This window comes from Stegodyphus dumicola, chromosome 3 (assembly GCF_044657685.1).
Source record: "Stegodyphus dumicola isolate Sdum_Otavi_A_Nest chromosome 3, ASM4465768v1".
Taxonomy (NCBI): domain Eukaryota; kingdom Metazoa; phylum Arthropoda; class Arachnida; order Araneae; family Eresidae; genus Stegodyphus; species Stegodyphus dumicola.
The window spans coordinates 273,397,207-273,424,682 of NC_140770.1; the positions used below are offsets into that span (position 1 = coordinate 273,397,207).

Consider the following 27,476-nt stretch of genomic DNA (forward strand, 5'->3'; position numbering starts at 1 on the left):
TACCTATCATTTCAAGCAGCAATGATGATACAGTCAAATACTTGAAATCCGCGTTGCCTCTCAGAATATAAACATTCAGTTTTTAGGTTCCGGAAACTGCAACATTGAGTACGAAATATCGAAGAAAAAAATACTTACTGAATAAATGACGTCATAATTACCAAATAATAATGGGTCAAAACGGAAATATCAAATTATTGATATAAAAAAAGTTTAAAAAATAAGATAAAATAAATCAGATAAGTTTTTTTTCCCTCTAATCTGCATCGAGGTAAAAAAGCAGACAATTCACTCAACTCTTTGTTCAAGTTCACGATTCGTGTTGTTGTATTTTCTGAGCTTTATTATTTCATTTCACGAGATTGTTTAGTGCTGCCTTTTTTTTATCCGGATATTTTGTGGATAAATTAAGAATATTTTTAATTTTAGCCCTTTTTAATACAATGACAGATAAGAAACGCACTCGTGATTTTACTGCTTGCAATGTTGAAAAACGTAAACACATTGCATTGATGGTAACGCAAAAAGTGCAAATTCTTGCAAAAGGTGGAAGCAGGTGCTACTCTTCGATTTATAGTAGAATGGTATGGAATTGCAACACAGTTGTGTATACATACGGAAAAATAAAGAAAAGCTGTTGAAATTTTACAGCAACAGTGATTCTAACACCGGAATCCGAAACCGGAAATCTTTGCATGAGGCGAAATCGGCAAACCTCGATGCTGTGTACATATAATACAGTGAATAATATAATCAATTTATATATGTAATATAATTTAATGCATATAATAAATTATTACAATAATGTATATAATAGTTTAATTAAATGTATCTAATATGCCTTATTCATTTTGCACTTTTAGTCCGAATATTATGCTTTATCTTTTCTATCTTAAAATCCGCACAACCTGTGGTCCCAAGCTTTGCAGATTTCTGGAATTTTACTGTAGTTGCAATTTGGTTTATCTCTAGCCTAATTTTAATCACGAATGCATTGAGGGTGATAGAATCAGGTAGTATTGTATTGTCTTCCCCTGCCTATAACTTATCTGAAATGATTTTATATTAGTGTATCTAAGTTCCTCTAAATTTAGTGAAGCATCGAGCTATAAAATATAGGAAAAGCGAAATTTTTAAAATTTAGGGCATGCAGTGGCCAGCAAAATTTTTAGAGTAAGGGAAGCACTGGATAACTGAATTAAGGACCTGCAAAGATTGCACTGGGCAGCAAAATGCCTAGCACCAGCCCTGATCATGATAATGCATTGATTATCAATAACACCTATATATATATATATATAATCTAAGAAAGGATAAAAACTAAACTAAAAAAGACCTGTGTGGTCAAGAATTTTGCGCATTGAGCTGCAAAATTAGAAAACAAGGTAAAAAACAGAAAATTCTTCATGCTATTGGTTTAAAGCAAATATGATACTATGGTTCCCGTGAAAAATTTGTAACATAAGTTAAAATAAATTGCAATTAAAAGTTAAAATACAAGAAAAATGAAATTATAACAAGAAAACTGACAAATAAAAAGTGAATTTAAAGTTCAGATCAAATTTAAATGTTAATAAAAGTTTAAACAATCCTGAAACATTTAAACATACACACAAAAGTTATTTAAGATACTAGCAAAAATACAAAGAAGCGGTAAATGGTAAATTAACCCAATTTGAATCTCATTACGGGCTCTTCAAAGGAAATGCACAATGATCTTCGAATCCAGCTAATTCCATACCGTGTTTTGTCAAAATAGAACTGAGACTGAGCACGAAATAACTTTTGACTATTAAACCGACAAAAGAACCTATTAAAACTTAAGTCTCAATTCCTCTACTTCATGTATATATATATATGTATATATATATATCATATAATACATGGTAAGTATTTGGAAAGTTTTTGCAAGGCAATCAAAAACGTCTCTCTAAGGTCTTTACTTCACAGTTCATTTTGAATTTTTTCAAACTTAATATTTACATCTCTTTCTCTCTCTCTAAACACAATTCTTCATATACACAAAGCATGAAAAATAATAAAAGTAAAAATTAAAAGCAGCTAATTTTCTCTAGTTAAGCTGAAAGTTACATCTTGATGTAAAGATAAGAAAAACAGAATTTAATTTTTATTGATATGTTTTTACCAGCCATAACAGCAATCAATTTATGCATATTATATTTCCAAAGATATATGTCATATGAGTGCATATATAGTCTTCAAAACTTTGATTTTCTCAAACTTCATATAGATATTAGTTTTTCTTGTTAGTCTCATGACCTGCTATTCTAAATTTGAGAGAACAGATGAAATAAAAGTAGTTCTGAATTAGCTAATTCAGGAAGTGAAATTTTTTCTTCTTCTCGGTATAGCATATTCATAACATCCAATAATGGCCACTACTACAGATGGAATTAGACATTAACTAAAAAAGTTAGGGATTTGAAGATTAATGGGGTTTCTTTGCACTGTTTGCTTCGTAAATATTTCTTTATTTGTATTACCTGCGGGAGAAATTTGAAAATACTTTTTTTACTTAGATTATTCGAATGTATCTGCCATACATTTATTTATCTTTTGATTTGTAATTATCATTTATCATCTGGAATGGCAATAGAGCTATTGCAGCCAAACCTGACACCAAGTGTTTTTTTAGAATTTAGGGAGGTTTCGTACTTTTGAATTATGCCAAAAGCAGGCAAGGGCTATCTGCCTAAGAGAAGGGATGCTTTTGTGAAGTACTTTCTTAGAAAAGCTGGCTCTTATTAATGTTACACATGGAGAAAACCACCAAACACTCATACAGCCAGCTTTTTTGAAAGGACTTGGAAACCAGGTCGAACTAGTAGTGTTCAGTGATTTAAGTGCTCTAATATCTTAAGTGGTAGAATCAGGTTAGGTTATTTGAATTTGGCAAAGACATGAGAGCTACCTGCCTGAGATGACAGATGCCTTTGTGGGTGACCCAGCCAGATAACAGCTTGCATCAGAGCCAAAGCATTATTGATCTTTTTTCTCTTGTATTCCTATATACAAGGAATATATATGTATGTATATTATATACCTATATTTCCTGAATAAAACATTCAATTCCTATCATTCTGATAGCATTTCATTTTCAATAAATATGCATGGCATTTATTGATTTTCATCCCATCCAGATCAGTCCTTGGTGTGTTGCTTCTTATGTTATAGAGAGTATCTTTGCATGTTATATATTTTTTAAAATGCTGTGTGATGAGATATTTTATTCAAAATTAGACGAAATTCAACGTTGAGATTACTTTGTACATAAACTAAGCATTTCGAAAGAAACAGACATGGGGTTTAATTTTAAGCTTAAGGTGAATATTTTGCCGAGCACCTTCTGTAAAAGTAACTTTGTAAAATTGAGGCCAATTTTGAATATGAGATTTCCATGCTTCTGTTCCAATAGTGTCTTAAAGTAGGAGGCCAAACTATCAAGACTTTTTGACAATACAGCAAAGCATTTTTTGAGAAACATTCTGTCAAATTTTTACTATTTTGATTTTCATTGGGGGGCGAGGAGAAAGCCAGAGTTTTAAATGCAGTAAAAGCCACCTTTCTCTGTTGCATTTACAGAGAATACTTTCTGAGATGACCACCCAAGGTTCCAGAATTGTTTTAGTCTTAGGTCATCTTTGGTCTTACCGACATTTGTTTATGTTCTTAAGAATACTGGTAATTTTCAAGGATGGATATCTTAGATAGATGATTTCCTAGAAAGTATGCTTACTTGTACATTATGTAGAGATATGTATTCTGATTAGCCAATCTATTTTCTGTTTGTTTAGCAATAATAATTTGTATAAATTATTGAATAAAACTTGAAGCTTCATTTTTAAACCTTTTGTTTTTCATTTGTTCTGCTACAGTGAAACAGATTTATACAATTCTAAGTACAAGAAGGTAATAAACGAGCTCAGCTTAGCTCATAACCAGACAAACTCCAGGAAAAGATGAAATATTATTATTTTTTATAGTTTACTTTACTCGCCCTTCTCATGTATGGGAATCTGTGTGTACATTTTTTCTACCTTCAGTGGTTAGTTTGGTTTATTTAATTATGACAAAGTACTTGAAGACTGTTTGCTTGAAGTAATGCCTTTTTGGAGGACTTTCTAAAAGAAACAGGCTCGTATACACATTTCATGGAGAAAACCACAAAAACGCCCATCCATTCGCTGGGATTTGAACCCAAGACTAAACTACCACTCGGTAGCTCAGTGACCTTACCACTCAGTAGCTGGTGACCCTGCACCTTCAATGATCCGTTGCCTGATAAACCTGATATGTAAAACACAATCTGATTTTATACTTTTCAGTGCAAAGTAAAATCTTCAAACTAGGCATTCATTCCAATAATTTGACAATATGTTATTTTCATTCAAAGAGAACTTAAATAATGTGTTCTCTTTGAGGGTATTGTCGGTTATGTTCACGCTATGTTTTATGCAAGTAATAGACATCCTGTTAATGTTTTTATAATAAAATGCATATTAGTGATTGGTTTCTAATCTCTGTGATATCCTGATATTGCAGCAAAAAATATTTGAATAAAAATATTATTTTTTCCTACATTTGTGCATACAGATATATTAGAATATTTATCTTCATACTTGCAAGATTTGTTTTCCATTTTTGAATGAAAAAATATAAACAGGGGTGTTATATGATTTCCTGATACAAGTAAAAAGTATATATAAAGCTCCTTATTGTATATTTACATATATTTATAATATGCATATGTTGTGTACATACATGTAACATGAAATATAAAATTATTTCTATCATTTTTACGTAGTGATGAAATTACCAAAAAAGTTTAAAATCTGGTATTTTTAAAAAAGTTTTCTGTCATGGAATAATGACAAGTGACAAAATTTATGCAACATTAAAAAGGCAATTCGATGTAATGAATGTATTTGGAAAAACGAAACTGCTATAGTTGTATAGTGTGTCACAGATATCTTTCATTCAGCATGAAAGGGAAAAAGTTCTATTCCTGGACAGAATATATCCTGCAGTCACAGGCAATGAAAAGAAAGAAATGCCAGCAGATCTTTTGTTCAACTGAGGGGATGTGTTATGGGTTCTGTGGCTTACGTTACTGCCAAACCATGATCCAGAAAGTAAAGCATTGTTGTCATAGCAGCCAAGCGCCGGGTAGTCTTGTAGATTTCCATCATAACTGCTCAACATTTATAGTGCCATCTGTTGATAAAAATTAATATGAAAAGAAAGTATGAATCCCTTTTTAAAAGAATAGTATGATAGTTTTTTTGTAAATTATTAAATATTATATGTTATACGACTTTTACCACATTTTAACCGTTATGATATTATTGGTGTTGTATTACAAGAATTAATATTTGTATTCATGCTATTCCTCAAGGATTCAAGTTGCAAATCTTTGGAATTTATCACATTTGTAACCGAGAACTACCTGTATTCTTATTTAATGAATGTCTAATTCATGCATTTAGAAATGTTATGACAAATAAAATATTATCAATTTAGGTAAAATCTAATTTAAATATGTCATTGCATGCTAAATTACAGATGAGAGTTTTTATTGCTTTTAACTTTAAATAATCAACATTTCATTAAGGGAATATCTCATTGCAGGTTACATATCTGAATTAAGTTCAAATAATTTCTTATTATTTCAGATCCGGTTTAGGATTTAGTAAATTTGTAAAAATTCATGTTATAGATGAAAAAAGAAGTCATTGAATGGTGAGAAAATGAATGTAATTAGTATTACTAAATTTTTTAAAGTATAAAAAGAAAAACAAAGATCTTTCGCGTTGTTCTTAATGGGAAATTATGCTTCGTAAGTTACTGTGCAATGCCAGTTTAATATATTATTATTTAAGTGTGTGTTTAAAATGTGTTACAATTATGCTTATTGCTATTAAAATGAGACTTTTAAATTGGAATTGCCTGAAATTATGTCCTTTGACTTGCTACAGTGTTTTCCACTGAACAGTTTTTAATATATTTTCTTTCTTTTTTTAAACAAGTCTTATACTTCTCACTGGCATCCTGTTCTTATGTACACCAGCATTATGACACCTTCAGTCTTGGAGGTAAGCTTCTTTTTGTAGCAACTGAGCTTAATTTGCAAATTCTTTAAAGAGGTTATGAAATTAAAGTAAAGGTTTATTTAAAAAGTAAAGAAACTCTAAGATAATAATGACAAATCCCTCATAAATAAATTATCATGGCGAAATCATAACTAAAAATAATTGTGCACAATATAGTGTGTCCCATAAAAAAGTGTAACTTTTTCTTCACTGTAATGTATATCTGAAGAAGAAAGCGTATGTGAATGAGCATGTGTATAAAAAGGTGAATAAGTGTATGATTAAACTGCTACAGTAAGTGTTGAAAGTAACTATTAGTCTTTCAACTTTTGTATGGTGTTTTTACTTTTTCCTTCATAACCCCCCTCTCTCCCTTCACCCTTTAAAGTTTTTGGTTAAAACTTTTTTACGGTTAGTAATTGTGACACTTAGTTGTTCCCAGGTTACATAGGAAGGAAGCTCCATTAGAAACCTGGTCTAGTAAATGACTAGATTTTATTTTACCAGACCTTTGAAAAAATAAGCTCTGGTAAAACATCGTTTTGGAGATGTTGGTAGCCTGATGACGTGGTCACCAAATTATACTGGTGTAAGAAAACAGCTGTGTTGGTGTAATGTGATATTTCTTAGTTGTGTTGCAGTTAATAGTTTCAGTTGTCTACTTAAAAAAATATGGTGAACTGCATTAAAAGACAATATCATTCTTTTTAGTGTTGCACTGATGTACAAAGATAATAAATACTTTTCAGTAGCTAAAAAATTTTTGTAGCTTTACAAAGTTTCGTACCATTACAAAAATGTATTACATGCCACTCTTTTACGGGTGCAGAGACTAGTTATTTGATGATTTTATGTGTAGGAATTCTGTATTTTCCTGCTCTAGCTGTTTTGGTAGCTTATAGTCAAGATAGTTAGTTATTTAATGAAATGGCATTACAAGTTTCAGAGTTTCTGTAGTTAATTCATAATTGTAAAATGCTAACTAATAGTTTCATGTTATATAAGGCATGTTGTATTCTTAGCTCATGTTCAGATGTATAAATGAAAAAAAAAAAAATCATATACTTTAGTAGTATAATAAAATTCTGACACAGAGATGTCTAATGTTCTCTCAAGCGTATTTATCTTTAATTTAATTTACATTTAAAACACTGAATAATTATGCATTTATGAGTTATCTCTTTGCCTTGAAAGCTCAGAGATTCAGAAATTACAAGTAATTAGTAATTTAAATGCTGTTGAATTGTGCATTTATTGTATAACACCAGTAAGGCTCGAACAATTATCTTTGCTTTGCATTAATTACAATAAATCAAAAAAGTGGGAAGATATCACTACTAATTGTTTTCATATTTAGTTTGTATTAAAAAGTGATATAATGAAAATAATATCACTTTTTCAAATTTCATAAGCACAAGAGCAGCACATGTAAAAGATATAATAAAAAGGTTACTGCAATCATTTAATATTGCTCATAATTTGAATTCTATTTTACCAGTTTACTAAAAAAATGTGTGTTTGATTAATTAAGTGCATATTTTATTTCATTGAATTGCCAAAATTCGAAGTATTAAAAAAATATTTTTGTCTGTTTATCATGTATTATTTACTTAAACAGTATTTAAAAGCCCATAATATTAATGAACTATTATTTTTGACTCAACATAGGAAATTTTCTGGGACATATCTTTCACTCTGTATCAAATTGATGCTATTATTTCATACACAGAAAAGTTAGAGACTTTTACAAATTACTTCATTTATTTTAAATCCCTCTCAAAGAGTATAATTTAAGAGAAGAGTTTGTCAATTGTCTGTGCTAAATCTGAATATGGAACAAATAATTTATGGAACAAACAACTTTTTTATAGGATGACTATGTTGTAATTGACAACATTACTCTAGCCTTATTTGCTAGCACTGGATGGTACAAGATAAACTTTTCAAAAGCTGAAGACTTCAACTTTGGTCTAGGTAATTTATATAGCTGTGCATATATTTTTAATTTATCAAAATGATATGGCTTGAAATTTTTGGTTCAATTCAAAATGATAGCTTTAATTTGTGAAACTGTTTTTTAAAAATTAATTAAGACACTGTTAATCAAAACATTATTAAAATAAATTTTTAAAACCTATTTAATGGAACTTTCAAAATTCGTGATTAAAAATATATCATACCTTGAATTTACAGAAGTCTGAATGCTGAGATATATCATAATTAGGTTTAAGACATACAGGGTGGTCGTCTCAACAGCCTATCTGTCCAACCAATCAAAATGAAATTTCCCATATTGCTATCTGAAGGTATGAACCAGAGATTGTGATGATTTATAACAATAGAGCTGTAATGGAAATAATTTTGATATTTTTGATTGGCAACACTTCTTGTGCCTGACACTGACTTTTCTTCTTATGCAGGTTGATCTGTGCATTGAAAAATCATAAATGCCATTGGAATGATGCGCATAAGACAAAAGTTTCTGTCATGAAACATATAGAAAGAAAAGATCATCATCATTCCTCATGAGATATAATGAAGTAGTATGATAGTAGGTGACCACTATGGATATTATACATTCCCGGTTACAAAGCACCTGGTCACATAAGCACATTCATTCTTAATCCATACTTCTTTGTAGAGGTTACTTGTCATTAGTCCTTTATAATGCTTTTTTTCCCCAAATATTTTATGCTGGCAGTTTTCGTTATATGTGTATTGTTCTAACACATATGGGACTTTGTGACATATGTGTATTGTTTATTATTTTTCAGTGCACTGATCAATTTGCACAGGGGAAAAGTGGCTGTTGCCTTTAAAAATTTTTGAATTTTTTTCACAGTTATCGTAACACTGAGAGCTTCTATTATTTTAAATCATCATAATCTTGAGTGCATATTTGCAAATAATAATATCGAAATGAAGATAGGCTTTTCATATATTGAGGAATTTTTTTATATACAATATTTCTCACCTTAAAGTATTTGAAGAGTTTATTTGGCAGTTTAGAATTGTGGATGAAGGTTTGATTTTATTTTGACACAACAAACTGTGTTTTTGCATAGTCCTATTGGACTTTGAACTGCTATATCATTATTATTTTGATATTCTTGTCATTCCAAATTTTGTGATTTCTAATTTCTGTTTTGTAACCTGGGGATATTGTCTTGCCAGATTGGAAATTTAAGGGAGGTAGTCCAAAATCTTCCACTGAAAATGTTGCCAGATTTCCTGAATTGAGGCATTCATGTATAAGCAAGGATTGTCGTAAAAAACATCATTTGTCAGCAGCCAAGAAGAATGCCATCTGTTGGCTGCTAGTAAACATTCCAATTCTAACTTTCATTTGGATCACTTTATTGGCAGCGGATATAATTTGAACTTCCTTTAATTTCAGTATATAGTACAGATTAAAGTTTCAGGTATTAATTATATGTTGAAACATATAAAAATATAATATAAGCTAGCATCAATATTTAAAAGTATTGTGGATTCTTGCATAGTGCCATCTGACTGTAATTCCTACAAGAATTTGACAACCTTAGAAACTGTTCTGGATTTTTGTAGAAAGATGTCATTTTGTATTTCTTTTCTGGTTGATGCTCTTTTTTTCTGGGAGGAAGAAAAGAGAGTAGAGATTTCTTTCTTTCCTTCCCAATGTAAATTTTAGATTAATCATAGCAATCATATATCTTCACTACTTCACTTTTTATTAACCCTTTCACCATAGAAAGTTCTCAGAACGCTTAGTTATTTCACATTAATTTTTATTCTATCATCTTTTTACTAAATTTGTGGAAAAGAAAATCAAGCAAAAATAATCTGTTATTTCCAGACATGTGATTTTTTGAAAAAAAGAAAAAAAAAAAGAGAGAGAATTGTGAGTATTCAAATTCGCATGCAGTTAAACTTTTCTTGATAGAAGATATATGATGGAAATATATTATCAACAACAGCTGAGAAAATAATAGAATCAGAACTTTAACCCTCCAAAGGTTACAGATATAAAATTATATATTGAAGGATGGCTTTCTCATTTGTTACACATGAAAATTTTTTTCTAGCAGCTTGATCAATCTGATTTTAGGCTAACTGTATATTGGGAAAAAAGGAAGTACAAAGTGAGAGGGGCATCTTTTACATTTTGGGAAACTTTGAAATTTCAAGGCCAAACTTGTAATGTTCAGAGGATTTAACTAAGTCTCTTGCTTTCCTGTTTAGCAGAATTCATACTGAATTAGTGACGAGCTGCAAAAAAGAATATTCTAGTGATTATGATAGCCAAAAAGCCCGTTTCAAATGCAAAAGAGCCTGTTTCATCAATCTGCTGATGTCGAAAATATATTTCAGCACCAACAGATTGTTATTTGTGTGTACTGATGGATACTGGCAAGATTTTATTCCAGAGCAGGCTGTTTTCTGTACAACTGAGAACAAGATATGATTTCAGTGTACATTGTTTTTTAATTACTGATGATACTGTAGATTTTATAGCCTGACAACCTTGAAGGTGATTTACACTCAGGACTGATTTTCAAAGGACAAGCTTTGAACATATTTAAGGGTTGCCATCCAACTGCTGAACATTTTGCAAAAATTCATACTTAACAGATAACATATACTCATGGTTATGATTAAAATACTTTGTCATAGCTTCCAACTTGTACAATAAACACAAGAGACTCCCAGTTTTTCATATATCTCAATAAGTCACCAAATTTCCCAATAAGTCACCAAATTTCCTGGCTTTTAATTTTTAGCCTTTACTTGGAAAAATTGCTATTAAAAATGTTTCCCAGCAATCAACAAAATTTATTAGGTTATTGAAATTGTGCAAATTCTATTCCCCCACTTAGTTATAGTGATTGTTGGCATAATTTTTCTCATTAAACTTTGTTTCACCTGAATTGTTCTGTTGTGAATTTTTATAGGACTTTTTATGAAGATTGAACCAGTATTTAATCAGTTAAAACTTTTATTTAATTTTGTTCTACATCAATAAAGGATACATTACTAAGTTTATCCACACAATACTATGTATATTAATGATTTTTTTTTTTTTTTTTTTTTTTTTTTTTTTTTTTTTTTTTTGTACATAAAAGTACTTTAAAATAAACAAAGGAATTTTTTTAAGTCTCAAGATTTTTTTCAGCATAAAAGTTGTTCAAAAATTCTCACCAAATTTGTTCCCTCAGGAACTATTTATTACTCGGAAATAACTATCTATACCTCTTTAGTTACTTATGACTCTACAATAATTAAATAATTCATTTACTCATACTCTCAAATGAGGAAAACAAAAGTTACACTAACTCTCTAACAAGAACAACATTATAGTATGTTGCCATTCTCTGAAACATAAACTGTTACAAAACATAGATAATGAATAAAAAAAACCTATAGAGTAAGAAAACGATTATATCTGCTTGAAGCTTGTGCAATATTACTCAGAAGCTGCAAAATATAAATAAAAATATTAGAGTCAAAATATTGTTCATCCTCCCACCTTGCAATATGAAATTCGGGATTGAGTATTGCAAAATAATAAAAAATTAAACATTGTTCCCACAAGTCCAATCGATGAGGAACTCTAATTGTCCTTCCTGATTTGGTTATCACGGGCGATTTTAAATGGGTATGAATTATTCTATTTGTTTCTACAGGTACATCATCAATTGGAGTTCGCTCTATCAAAATATTTTCGATTTTCCATTTGTTGTTCTCGCCAAATTGGCGAGGGTTTCATCTCGTTCAGGTACTGCATCCGTATTTTTATCCTTATTCATGCTAACAGCAACTAGAGATTTTGATTCAGCTTGGATATTTCTACATAAAAGTATGCGGTGTTTCTTCCCACAAATCACAAACGATGTTCGTTTTTTATATTTAGCTATCACGTGTTTTCTGTCTAAACATAAAAAGCAATTGTGACTATTTAGAACTGCTTTCTGCCTTTCCTCAGACGTCATCTTTCTTGCTTTAAAGCAATCACCAGATGCATGATTTCCAGCACAAAAAATACGTCCAGTTGAATTTTGTTCAGATGTTGCTATTAGATTAGAAGCAGAAGGTGTTTTGGAAAATTCTCCACGGTTTTTGAAACCAAAGTGTTTAGCATTCCCAGGCTTAGAAGTATTAGTAAAGCACTGAGTAGCTATAGATACTCTCTCTTCACCTTCAATTTCATTGAGCAAAAATGAAAGCAAACCATCTAAATCCATGCGATGTGTTGATGCATTTTTCTCTTTTTGCTCACTACTTTCAGATTCTCTCTGACTGCGATTAATAACTCGGAACCTTTGCTATGCTCTTAATGTATCATCCGGCAATGACGATTTGACTAGAGGATATAACATCCCTGCATATTTATCTCTAGCAACACCCAGAACTTCTAATGCTCTAAGTTTTGATTCTAAGTTATCATAGAGTTTTCGTAATGAAAATTTCTGCTGACAGTTTTTTAATAATACGAAAATTAATAATACAAATAAATAATACGAAATTTTTTAATAAATGAAAGTAGATCTCTAACATAGACTTCTATAAGAAGGTCTTCTTTCCCAAAACACGATTGCAGTTGTTCTAAAGCTTTACAATAACTTTCGCCACTGGGCGGAAAGCTTTTGATTAAATCTTCAGCAGATGACCCTTTTTCCATAGACTGCAATAAATATGCAAATTTATCATAATCATCTAAATTGGGATCATTATCGATCTTTTTAAACTGGCCCCAAAATCCTAACCAGCTTTTAATATTCCCATAAAAATTACTTACAGATAACAGTTTAATAAATAAAAAGTTTAAGCTTAGAATAACGAATAGTAGCATTTTGAGTTAAGCTTTCATTAACAACAGAACCGTTTTCCTTTTCAGCTAAAAGCAAAACTAATTTGCCTTCTACCATTCTCCACTTATCAATATAGCATTCAGACTCATCAAACTCGTTATTTATCACAGTTTCATCTTTTTCAATTTTAATCAATTCTTCTCTATAAGGCTGTTCTATTTCAATCATAGGTTTCGCTTTGTCCTCAACTAATTTAAGTTTTGAAATTTTTCCGTCTAAAGATAAATCATTTTCATTCTTCTCAAAATCATTTAAAGCTTTTGTAAACAATCTCCTAAATTGAGGTCGTTTGCACTTCAAAACATCCATTATAAATAAACGAAAGAATTCTACTTACAGATAACAGTCCAGTCAGCGGATGCCAAATGTTCAAAAATTATCACCAAATTTGTTACCTCAAGAACTATTTATTACTCGGAAATAACTATCTCTCAACATGAAAATGTACTGGAACTCCCATTTTTTTTTTTTTTTTTTTTTTTTAATATTTCAAGGTTGGTAGTTATGATTTTCAAAAATTTAAGTGGTTATTTATATTTTTGGCAACATCTTGTTTTAATTATGAACTACTGATCTTTATCACACAAATTAGTTCATTCAGAAGTTCAGGCAGATGGAAATTATTTTCAAAATTGTATAACTGTAGTTATTTAAGCTTGCTTTCAAAATATACTTCAATAATGTTGTCTGGCTAAAATTTTTTAAAGAGGAAATTTTTATGCTGTTTTAGTAATCATCTCAAACTTTAAAAAGTTTCATTTGTTTCTTTTTTTTTTAATTTATAGTCTTAAATGTTAATGAAGGAGAAGGATGAAATGCAAATTTAATTATTTTAAAATATACTTTTTGTTTCATATTTAATTTTCACTCAGTAGTGATATGGATATGCTTGTAATTCAAAGGGGCTTTGTCCCTGAAGGACTATTGTTTTCATTTTGCGATTTTGCTTTGGTTCACTATAAATGTCCGTTTCACTTTTCTAACTGTTGCCACCAAATGTTAGAGTACTGCATTATATTTGAAGAAATTAAATAATGAAAAATCTGCATAAATGTATGTATATTTCTCTGATTGTGATAAAACAACGGTACATAGAGCCATCAAATTTTGAATGACGTAATCCTACTGCGAATATGGGCATGTGGAAGCCCAAATTTGAAATTTGGAATTTGTTTTATTATCAATTTCATATTTTGTAAATCTCTAACGAATTTCTGATTAACAAACTCAAGGATTTCAAAGCGAGTAATGGGAACATTGTACAGAAAAAACATTTTTATTTTCAGCGCGTGAGACTGCATATTGGAAATTCTAAAAATATGCTCAATTTAAAACTATTTTGCGATATTGCTCTTGAACTGAATTTTATGGTTTAAGTGCGAAGAATGTGACTCTACATATAATAAAAAAAAGAATCTGTCAATGTCTTTTGTTCGCGCTGCGCGTAAGCTAATAGACCCACGGCTACGAAATTTGGTACATAGGTGTATCTAGACAAGAGCCAGTGCACCACAAAGTGATTTTTTTTTTAAATTCGAATTCGAATATTTTTTTATTTTATGTTTTGTAACGAAATCGTGTCATTTTGAGACATAATGGGCTATAGGAAAGCGAGATTTTACTCTACACACTCCATTTTCACATCATCATGAAACATGGGCTATTTTATGAACTTAAAATAAATTGATTAAATACGAATTTATTTAACAAAGTGAGCTTAACACCTTTTCAACAGGATTTTTTCTAAAAAAGTTTATTTTAAAAAATGTACAGTTTATTTTTCTTTATTTTTGGACACGTTAAACTTTCATACTTGCGACTGCTTTTTCAAAACGAATTTTAGAAAAATGATAATATTTTGTATTTAAAAAAAAAATTTTAAATGAAGCTTCCGTGTACACTTTAAAACACTATCTGACATCTTTAAAAATGGGATTTGGGCAACAGTTTTTCTTTCTTATTGTTGTTGATAGATTTTTGATGAAATCGCATCATTTTAATTAGTTTCATTCTTTTAGAAATATGGGTTTAGCAACAATTTTTCATCGTATTTCTTATGTCACTATTTTTATGACATTGGCATATTTCATTGTCATTTTTATTTATTTTATTTTATTTTATTTTATTTATTTATTTATTTATTTTGATAAAGTTGTTCTGCAGAGTAAAATTCTATGCAGAATTTTTTTGTTTTTTGAGTTTTTTTTTTTTTTTTTTTTTTTTTTTTTTTTCCTGCTAAAAATTCAAGATGTATATGTTTTTCTGGAGATACATCAGGGCCATATGCAAGGGAGGGTTGGAATCTTAACAAAAAGAAAAAAGTTGGAAGAACTTACGCGGCCATCGATCCCATGTGTGTCTTTTAGGTATTTTTCCGGTATGTTTAAAAGCCAGACAAAGGCTGACCGCATTGCGGCTAGTATTTAATAAATAAAGGTAACAGACAAAATGTTAAAAAAAGGTCCCTTTGGACATAATTTAAAATCTGAAACCTTTCAGTTTTTTTTTTTTTTTATTTTATTTTATTTTTTTAGTTATTTTAGCATTTAATGTTTCTTGATAAATTTTCTTGTATAAAACTTTCAGATGGTGGTTGTGATTTTGGTTTCCGGAATACATGTGAAAGTAGTAAACATCTTTGCTTACCAAGGTAATGAATACTGTGAAATTTAAGTTCAAGATAATTATGAGAGAAAATTCCTACGTGTACTTCTGTATATCTAAAATGTTTATGAATAAATTACTGGTAATTATTAAGCTAGGGAGGAAATATGCAAAGAAATCCAATATTTAAAATCAATGCCAAATTAAGGTTGCTTTTTTTTTTTTTTTTTTTTTTTTTATGTTAAGTTTTAGATATGTCAAGTTTTTATTAATTTAACTCCTGTTAATTTCAAATGTTCTGAGGGTCATTTTTGAATCCATGTAAAGTATGAAAGAAGACAAAAGGAACAAAAGATGGTAGCAAACTTCAATGAAAGTTATTTTTTTGGGCAAAGTGATACAAATTATGAAAAAATTTTGTCTCAAAAAATCATACTTTCAATTGAGACAAAATTCAACTAAGAAGAAAAGGATGGTGCATGACTTTTGCTAAAAACGTATTTTTTCACTTTGTGTCTTCATATTGAAAATAATAAACAATGTTTATTTACAGTATCTAAGAATTTCCCTGCTTAAAGGTTTTCTTATTTTCGTGATCCATTGAAAAATGATAGGCATGTATATTAATTTTCGTACACATAACAACAATGAACAATTCAATACAAGAAACATAAAGATAGATAATTAGATGGGAGAAAAGTACAAGGGCACAAATAATTAGGGTAATTCCAGTTGATTAAAATTGGGTGCTTTACTTCAGTTCCCTCAGTTTATTATTTTATTTTAAGTAATACCTGAAAAAGGTGCTGTTACAATTAAGTTTATTTTAACTAACAAGTTGGTTTTTAATTTGTGTCTTTACTATCATTTCTTACTTAGTCATGCAGCTTGTTCTGTCCAGATGTAGATTTCTGAGACGAGAGTAAGAGTATAAGTAGGTTAACTGAAACTGAAGTGTGTCAGTACAAGTCTGGGCTTAGATGTGGCAGAGTGAGCTAGAGGATGGAGTTGCAAGCAGTTAGTGGATGTTGCTGTTTAATCTTGTAGCAACCAGAGAATTCTATCCAAGTGGTAAGCTGCAGCTGAATTGTGAAATTATTCGATATTCCAGTTTCATCCCGAAGCTAATGCATAGTCAAGAGGACTGTTACCTCTGCTATCATTTCATGTCAATTCTCAAGTACAGACATATTAAAATTTAAATTTTTTTGTGTTTTTGTCTGCATGAACCTTAAAACTTCACTTCCTTCACAAATAATTAGAATTCACAGAGATACCTGTAAAATTAAAAACCCAATCACTCTCAAAATCTAACACATCATACTGGTACTCAACATTTCGTGAATTTGTGGGAAATGTGTACCAGCGGTAATGTAAAATTTTGTTAAGCTGTGAAGAAAAATTTAATAGTGACATAATGTTTTGAAACTACTGTTAAGATATAGTGAAATAATTGTATGTAAAAATTTGTACTATATTTTTAGGGTTATAAGGTATTTTTTCCCTCCTTCCAGCACACCTTTGTGGTGTTACGGTAGCACATTTGGCATGTATTTGAGAGGTCCAGGTTTGAGTCTTGAGGAGGGCATTGCACATTTCTCATGTCTCCAGCTTTAAAATAACCTAATATCTGTACAGTGGTGCCCGATTTAAAAGGTGATGGACAATCCCCCTTTAAAAGGGGAGTATATAAGGTATTTTTCCCTTCTTTCAGCATGCCTTCATGTTGTGATGGCGTGTATATATACTTGGCGTGTATATGAGAAGTCCATATTTGAGTCGTGGCAGGTTAATTGCTAATTTTTCACGTCTTCTACTACAGAAAAGAAATCCTAATGATTCTACAAGGTATTTTGTAAAATCATTAGGATTTCTTTTCTGTAGTAGGTATTTTGTATTGATTGATAAAATGGCTGATAGGACAAATGAAACAGGAATAGTGAAAAGAAATCTGTTAATTCCAGTTAGATTTGATCCTAGGCCAACGACCAACTTGTTAGAAGGTTTTGGTAAATTACTAGACATTTTCAGAGGAACTGTAAAGCCAAATGTAAGGTTTGATGGGTCGGGATAGGTTATACATTTTTCTGAAAAGTTACTACTATATTGAATGCTTTATCTCCAAAACACATCAGTTGCAGGATCAGCCCTAAAAGGCCAACTGTTAGGTTGGTATAAGTATATTGATAAAACCTTAGTTGGTCCTGTTGCATACATACCAGCACATACATATGAAAATTTTAAACAGACCATGTTAAAAGCATTTCCACCCTTGCATAAAAAAAAGTATAAAATTAGAAAATGAATTGTAAATTTCAAATGGAGGCCAAAGAACTGACAAAATTTATTGCAAGAAAGATTAAAGTTTGTAGATTGTTATACTCTGATGAGGAGGAAAATAAAATTCTGGAAATTGTGATCCCAAAATTGTTATCTAAAGTTCAAGATTTTATTGAAATTAAAAATCCAAACTCATTAAATAATTCATTAACTCATTAATAATTTTTAAGTACGAAAGTTGAAGAGGAATACTGACTAAACAGAGGAACTTTCTCCTGTAGTCTTTGTCAGAGGAACAAAAAGCAGTTTAGGAAGTTCCCCATTAATGTTCAAAGCAACAGTATTTGCCAAAAAAAAAAAAAAAAAAGAAAAGGAATAGTATGTTGATTAGAGGTTGTACACCCATAGATTCCAAAAAATTCCCTAAGATTGGAGTAAATAGGATTGTAGTGAAAAATATAGAACTTCCTTATTTACAAATCCTTATTCTCCTCTTTTTCCTTATTTACGAATATTGTTGAATGATGTACCGGCTAAAATATTAAATGATTCAGAAAGTCAGAAAAGGTTTGTGTCCTTGATTTTTCTGTATTTTTGAAAGCACAGTTTCTTTAAAGGATAACAATGAAGATGGTTGCCACTCAAGGTGCAGAATGCAATTTATACTTATATAAGTATAAATCAGATTTTAATTGGTTATTAAAATAACCTAAATTTCTTTCATTGATTATATATATACAGTACAAAGTCCGTAATCCGGACTCGTCAGGACTTTGGCGATTCCAGATAAGGGGTTTTTCCAGATTATAGATCATCATTTTAAATCTTGTAAGATGGCATGCAGAAATTATACAATTAAAAATTTGAAACCATAATTTATGAAATAAAGAGCAATTATGATATAAAGGGTATCAAAATTTACAAAAAAAAAAAAAAAAAAAAAAAAAAAAAGCTTAATATTGATTTGTTTACTTTATTAAACATTTCTTTCAATGTAAGTTGTTTAAGTTGCTTCATTTTTTGTGCTAATACTTTCTCTTTAATTCTATAAACTATCTATTTCTTGTTCAGTTACAAAGTTCCACCTATCGGGAGCAGTATTTTCTGGATCTAGAACCATAATACAGATTTCGCCGTTCATTAATTGATTGGGGCATTGTCATTGCAATGAAAAGCTTCTGTTATATCATCTTCATTTACTACCGCTTCTCCACATTTCTTTACAAAATCCAATAACTGGAAAATTCCACCTTTAGTTTGCGATGTCCGAAAACCTTCAAATTCGCTGCTATCATCTTCATCGTCCTCACAATGAAATATGGCAGCTGGCCATAAATTATGCCAAGCATTTTTTAAAGTATCTGAAGACAAAGCTGCTTGAATACATACAGCTTTTGCATGTGCATGCTTAAATGCGCATGCGTAAAGCATACCAAAAAAAAAGTTTGTTGCTTTGAGGTCCGGATTATAGATCATTCTGGATAATGGACGTCCAAATTACAGACTTTATACTATATATGTATATAAACATTCAAAATATACACAATTCTTTAGATGCATAATCTGAACAAAACATCATCACGGATACAATAGGCACCTCACGTTTTTAAAAGCTTTATACATCTTCAGATATTTGACGATACAGGGAAGCAAGTGGTGTGTATTAGCAGGAGTGAAGGAAAAGTAAGGCTTTCAGAAGAAAGCATATGAGAGAGAGAAAGAGTCAAAAATTTCTAGTTTCAACTGAAATCTTTTATCTGATTAGATATAACATGGATGCATTGCTGCATTGCATGTTATAATATGTTATAGGTAAGAAAGCATGATGCAGATTAATTTTGAAATGATGCACTTTAGGTTGGTATATTATTAACAGTTACTATTTTTAAGACAGAGAGGGGAAATTTTCGAATTACAGTGAAGAATATAGGGGCTATTGCAAAATTAAAGTTGGTAGTTTGTTTTCATATTTCATATCGTGTACAGGGTGTTTCTTCAGCACAGCAGTTACAAACTTTCTGGATAGATAGAGTACACCTTCTTCTTATGCTATACAGCCATTTTCCGGCTAAGGCTGTCTCTATTAGCTTCTGCCATCTTGCCGCATCCAATGCCACAGTCCTCCACCTATTGACACCAACATTCTTGAACCACTTTTCCACATTGTCTAGCTACCTTGTCTGTGGTCTTCCTCCTACTCTTTCTTTCTGGCTTTTGGAATGTCAGTTTCTTCACTGGATTTCCATCTCTATATCTGTATATACAGTCTAGCCATCTTAGGTGAGAGGCTTTTAATAACTTTTATTATGTTTGGTTTTCTAAATTTTTGCTGTAGGTCATTCCAATTTTCCCTTATTGCTCCAAAAATTCTTCTCAGAATTCGTACAAATATCATTATTCTATCCTCATTTGCTTTATTCATTGTCAGCACTCACTTCCATACAACATTACAGGTCTTACTAAGATCTTATGCAACTGTATTTTAGTTTTATTGCTTAAGTATTTTGATTTAAACTGGTTTTGAATCCATAATAGCATGTTAATTCGGTACTTGATTTCAACAGTTATATTATTATTTACAATTGTACACAAATATTTAAATTGTTCAACTTGCTCAAAAACATAGTCATTTATTTTCAGTGGCATCAGATTATATCTTCTATTTGTAACTGTCATGAACTTGGTTTTTATTTCATTGACCGTCAAACAAATACTTTTGCTGCCAACTCAAGCACACAAAAAAACCTCAACTATTGTCGCAATTGTTCTTTGCATGATGACATTCTCCAATGATTTTTTTGTAAAAGCAACAAGCTATTCTAATAGAATGTTTGATATTAGACATTTTCAACAGTGTGATTCCTCTGTACTGCCCACACTCCAGCTTATCTCCTTTTTCATATATTGGGCATATTGAACCATCTTCCCATTCTATGGGCATTTTTTCCAAAGTCCAAACTTGGACACAATAGACTATATTTCTTTAGGCTCCTTGATATTCAAGAGCTTGGCCTTGATACCATCTGGTCCTACCAAAGTGTTATTATTTAAATTATTCATTGCTCTTGCCGCTTCATCCATGGATAGTGATGCTAGACCTTCATCTTGATGGTCCTGAGAAGTGTCACCTGATTCTTCTCCCAATTCATCCAACATGCTGTTTCCAATAAGAGCAATCTTGAAATGTTCTCTCCATCTCCTAAATATTTAAATTATGTCATTAATTACTTCACTGTTTTTATCAGGGTAAGTGTGAATCCTAGCATAAAAATCTTTTCTGGGCATTGTTTACTACATTATAAAACCATCATGCCTCTTTCTTATATTCTATTTTCTTATAAATCTCCTCTCAACTTGTTCTGTTCTTCATTCTGAGTAATATTTTTTCCTACCTTCTAATTTCTCTATACTCATTTCAGCTTTTCTTGTATAATGTTTTTGCATCATAAGATGGTACGCTTTGTTTTTCTTTTCATTAATTATTTCACATTCTTTGTCATGCTAGTCAATATGCTTTCTTCTTCTTTTTTTCCCTTCTTCTCTTTATATATATATATATATATATATATATATATTAACAAACATGTATATATGTAAAAAAGCAATTTTAAAGTTAAAATAACGTGCAAACATATAAAAGAATTAATTTTCGAACTAATCTACAATATCATTTAAATTCAGATAGCATAAGTAAATCAAGTGCAAAAACAAAACATGAAAATAAATTCACCAATTTAGCAAATTAAAATTAATCTAAAATTTTTTTTAAAAAATGCATAAGTGAATGACTGTTGAGCAGGCAGGAGACAGACTTATCAAGGGGAAGTTGCCTCCTAACCTAACTCTTCAATCATTCAATTCATGTTTCGTCATTCATGCAAGCAAGGGTAAAAGTCAAAACCAAAAGTAGTGAAGAATGTACAAAAAGAAATACAAACTAAGTGGTACCTTGAGTAATTAGCAATTAAAGTTAAAGGTCTAAAGGAAAATACCAATAATGAAGTATTTTGAGAAATAAGCAATTTAAAGTTTAGTATTAAATTAAACTTTTTTTTAAAAATTAAATTTTCCAGAAAAATTAATTTAGAAACCAATGCATTTAGAAACCCTTGTTTACAGAAACCTCCCCGACACGAATATGCATATTAATCAAAAAGAAACTAAAAAGGAACTAGACAAATTAATATAAACTAATAAATAACTAAAAAGAACTAATTCATAATTTATAAAAAACGAATATATACTTAAAAATAATTACGTATCTAGAAAATACTTAAATACTACATAAAAAATACTAAAAAGCAAGTAAATAGTATGTTTTAATACTAACTTACCTACCATATAAGCGTTGGGGTCTGCAAAAGTATTTCCTAAGTGATGTAAGTGTGTTCTGCAAATTTATAGATGGCGCTAATGTAAGTAAAGTTAAGTGCCAAGCTGCTATCTTTAATATTAAAATATTTAAATAATATAAATTTAGGAAAAAATCAAAGAATATCCTAAAAGTATGTAATTCAAGTTTTAATTTTAACTGACCAACTATTTATGGTAGGGAGTTTAGTAGCTGAGCCAATCAAGTGTTTATTGTGAATTAATAAATGTAAACTTGTTTGTAATGCTAAATGTGTGTTCTGTTGCAAAATTGTGTAAATAATGCAAATAATGACGTTAAGTGAAAAAATTATTTTTTTGTGAAAATTTCAAATTAAAAAGTAAAATTATATATATATATATATATATATATTATATATATAAAGGACTGGAAGCACTTCCTTAGCACCTCTAATATTATGGGCTTAACTCTTCTGCACCTGAGATTCTCATTATTCTCAGTCTGAGCCATTACAAGATTTACTTATATTTTATTGTTATGCATAGTGGGGATTTTAAGGCATCTGAGTCCAGGATTTCTTTTTTTTTTTTTTTTTTTTTTTTTTCCCCTTCTTTTTATAACATTTAGAAATTCTGCCTCCTTCTTTTAAAATGACCAAATAATGGTCATTTTAAAAGATGCTATATTAGCCCCTCGATAACTTCAAGTAAGCTACTTTTATGCCTCAAGGAGTACACTATGGTGGCAAAAAATAAAGTAGTAATGCATGGTCGAAAATGCTTTCTGTCATGATAACACTAAAAGCGAGAGGAAAAACACGAACAATATGTTGGCTGGAACAGAGAAGTTGAGGAAAAGTTTTGGTTGTTTCAGATGGCACTATATACACCAAAACATCAAATGACCCAACTTGTATGAGGTAGTTGCAGGTGCATGGACTCTGGAGCTTCATTTCACTTGCCAACAGAGCTCCTTGCCACACTTTCTTTGCACACTTGTACCAGAGGTTTTCTAAAAGGAGATCCTTTAGCAAGAAGACACAATGTGAGCAAGCAGTAACAATGCAAACCAATGAGGAGACTGTGCTGAGGATACTACAGAACAATCCCGGTGCCAGTATGTCGGCTATCGCCAGTCATGTTAGGATTTCCATTAGCAATGTTTGGCAGATCCCTCATGACAGCTTGAAGCACCTGTATCAGACCCAGCATGTGCAGTTATAAAGAAGATTTTGCTACACAATTGGACAAAGATGATTTTGCTCCATAATTAGCCTTTGCACAGTGATATTTACAGATCCGCACACTAGATCTCCATTTCCCAGCAGGCTTTTGTTCCACATGCAACAAAAGCCTGTTTTCAGTTATTGTATAGGCCAGCATCACCGAAGACCACCTCGCTGGGCCGTTCTTGTTGTCCCAACATCTGACAGATGCAACCTATCTCATCTTTCTTCAGCAAGTATTGTCACAGCTATTGGACGACATGCATGTATCCACTGTGATGCATTCTGCCATATGGTTCCATATGGTTTCCTCACATTACAGCCTTGATGTATGTCTGTACCTGAATGGAATTTATCCTGAATGTGGATTGGTAGGGGTGGTGTGGGGCATTGGCCAGCAAGATGCAAATAATTATAATCATAGCCAATTGTAGATGATGCTGGTGTAATTGCATAGATGAGAAGAAACTTACAGGGGTTGAATACTTTGTAGATAACAGAACACATAATTTTATTCCTTGATTAATAATTTCTTATGACACATTCTCCTTTTCATATCACTATGGGTATGACAATGGATGAGACAGTGTCACAGTGATGGCACGTTTGTTGATAAAGTCAATGCTAATGGCTCAAACAAAAGTATTTCACGATGGAATGGACTTCAGACTGACTGTACAAATTAAATGGTTGGTTATTCAACTTTAAAAATTTTCATGGTTTAAAGCAATTAAAAAGTTCAGGTGAAAGAGCATCAGTCGATAATGAAGCTGCTGAACAATTTGCAGATGAGTTCCTCAAACTCATTAACAGTGAAAAAGCTATCTCCAGAGCAGATTTTTACGTTGACGAAAGTAGTTTTTTCATGCCCTCTGACATTTTAAGGGGTAAAGATTTTTCCCACCATACATTATTCAAGTAAAAGAGCATGGATGACACAAGCATTAATGAATGATTGGTTTAAACATCTGTTCATACCAAACAGTTAGCATCATTTCAAATCAGTTGGTTTTCAAAATGATAAAAAATTATCCTGATTATAGACAACAGTTCAGCTCATAAGTTTATTAAAAATTTCAGTGAAAGATAATGTCTCTGTCTTATTCTTTTCTCCAAATTGTACATGCATCATTTTGTCAGTGGATATCGAATTTTTCCGATTACTTAAATGTAGATATAAAGTAGCATTTTTAAAGTATGTGCTAAATTTTCTGAACAGTAGGAAGATCAAGACTTTTTGAATCTGCTGTGTGAAGCACTGCAAGTTCATGGAAGGAGAGCAGTTATATGCTTGCTATAATTTATGACCACCTTCCATATTTTATGGTGATGATGGTGATAATCACAAATTTGAAAGTTTTTAAATATTAAGGCAAAAGGTGGAATTTTTCAGTTAATTTGTAGACAAAGAGTAATCAATGAACATATGTATAAGTTTTCCATTGCAATGGCAATGCCCCAATCAGCAGTCACTAACAAACAGCTGAATCCGTAGAATAGTTTTTAATTCAGAAAATATCACTACTTATCGTGAACAAAATGACAGAAATTTAAAAAAAGAAAAGAAGAAAAATAACAGCTATATTAGAAGAAGTATTTAATGACACAAAACAAATAAATATTGAGTTTATATATGTGTGTGTATATATATATATATAATTTTGAAGGTTTTTCATTATTTGAAAAGCAGCAACTTCATATTTTTAATTTTATAATTTCAGTGTGTCATCTTACTAGATCAAATCAATGATCTGATCTAAAATCCAGAAAAGAATACATATGCTGTAATGCACATATGTACACATGTATTTATTGTAGAATACAATGGAACCTCGAGATACGAGTTTAATTCGTTCCAGCATTGAACTCATATAACAAATTTCTTGTATCTAGAAACAAACTTCCCCATTGAAAATAATGGAAATCCAATTAATTCATTCTGCACCCCCAAAAATATAAACATAAAAATCAATTTTTCTAATAAATAACACTGGTAAATAATATAAGCGTAGTTTACCTTTATGATAGCTTCCAACACCGACCTTTTAACTGCTTTTCGTTAATCCACACCAATAACAGCTTCTAGGACTTTTCGACAGTGCTTGAAAGTAACGGTAACTCCTTTGGCTACATCAAGTTTCTTAACTTCTTCTTCAGAATAGTGCAGATTGTTGATGTCGAAAGGCTGTAAGTCTTCACCAATTCCATCACTCTTACACCATGCTTATGATATCTATAATTTCTTTCTTAATTGCAGTGGCCATCACCTCCTTATCTTTCTTTGTAGCACTATCTGAGGCAACAGTCTTCTTGGGAGGGATCGTGAAATAATTATTTTCACTTTAAACGTAATAAACAATTAACTCGCAAGCACACAAACACGTAGATCAAAGAACATTGAGTGATTTGACGAAAGGATTCCCCGAGTAGAGTCGGATCGGGAAATGACGCCATATATACCAAGAGCCTGGCTCATTGCTCGTATTTTGAGACAAATTTTCCGCGCATACTTTCCTCGTATCTTGAGTATCTCTTATATAGAGGTGCTCATATCTCGAGGTTCCACTGTAAATGTACAAATATACAAACTCATTTCTTTTGCATTGCTTTATAATTTCTGCTCATGAAATTACTGAATAACTTTTGGTGAGTTTGTTTGCTCATTAGTGATTAAGAATTTAGTGGGATTATTTGAAATATTTATAGTATATAAACTGTAAAATTATTTTATATATCTAATACTACAATTTGTTCATATACAATACCGTTTGTTTTGGGGATGGGAGGCTGTTATAATTCCTTTATTTTGTGTGTTCCTTTTTAATAGCTGTTATTTTTCAGCTCTAATTTAACAAGTTGTGATGTACTGTATTATACTGTTGGTGCATGTGAGAGTGTAGTGCCTTATCATCCGTGTGGCATTTATAAGCCAGATACTTCAGTGAGTATGTCTGAGTAATATTCATAACAAGCATTTTACTCAGTAAATTTGTTAAGCCTCTTATTTCTATTATTATCACAAACTATTCCACTGAAAAAGTATTTATATAAGATTAATTCAAAGTATTCTTTTTTACAAAATACATTTTATATAAAATATTGTAAGTATTTATGTGGAATAAATACTGCAATCATAGGAAAATACACTGACAAGCCAAAACGTTATGGCCAACCCCACACTTTTTTTTCCTCATCTGGAGGATGTGATTAAATGGGTTTGGTATTTAACTGCTGCTTGGAGAAGGTAAGGAATCATTCCTGCAATTACTTTTGCGAGTGATGGGGAAAGGCTGCTGCTCTAGAATATAATAGAGGGCAGATTGTAATGGCCCGTAGACTCAGTACGAGTATCTCCGGAACTCCAAGACCGATAAGGTGTTCATGATCTGCTATTGTTAATATTTATGCAAAGTGGATAAATGACAGTGAAATATTGGATACAAGTGGCAAAGTGGATAAATGACGGACTACTATAGATTACCTTAAATTTATTAAAATTTCTGGAAGGCATACACTGTTACATTTACATACGTATTGGACCAGTTCCAATTACACAGTTATAAGACCAAATGATCGCGAAGCTTGGCAACCTTTTGCGATTTCTTGCCAAATTCGGCCTCAACTTTAGTCACTAGAACTGTCACGAGCTTGGCTTTTCCTCTCCAATTTGGCAAGATAGCCATTTGTCTCCATTAATGAACTAATCTCTGTAATTGTATTTTTCCAGCAATGCCTTGCATTTCTGAGGCCTTTAAAACTGCGTTCAGACTGAGGCATAAAGGGCATAAGTGGTTAAAGCCGAGCTCCATTGCCAAGGCAACCAGTCTGTGCTACGTCACAAAATCTGGTTTAGGGCTCGTGGGATAGGGTTCAATGTTTTCAACTTTACGCCGAGTTTGGGATAGCATCGGCCAATCAGAGCGAAGGTAAAACGAAGCGGCATTCTGCAGAAGATTTTGCTGTCACAAAACAAGCAGAGCGAACCCGGGAAATCAATCAAGCATGACTATGCCTCTATGTCCTTTACGTCGCCGTCTGAACACAGCCTAATATTGCATTATACAAGCGATACTACA

General features: G+C 31.1%; 1 protein-coding gene across 6 annotated transcripts in view; it reads left to right on the plus strand.

Moving 5' to 3' along the window:
• The window catches only part of LOC118198435 (ciliated left-right organizer metallopeptidase-like), a 73,693-nt gene that overhangs the window by 26,857 nt on the left and 19,360 nt on the right, over positions 1–27,476 (plus strand). For 4 of the 6 annotated variants that reach the window (XM_085814155.1, XM_085814151.1, XM_085814152.1 and 1 more), the window contains 4 exons: positions 6,048–6,113; positions 7,982–8,084; positions 15,545–15,608; positions 26,242–26,341. The exons of 1 other annotated variant lie outside the window; for it this stretch is intronic. In XM_085814155.1, the coding sequence (XP_085670281.1) occupies positions 6,048–6,113; positions 7,982–8,084; positions 15,545–15,608; positions 26,242–26,341 (333 nt within the window). The remainder of the gene's footprint in view (positions 1–6,047; positions 6,114–7,981; positions 8,085–15,544; positions 15,609–26,241; positions 26,342–27,476) is intronic. One more of the 6 variants, XM_085814153.1, reaches the window with a different exon arrangement.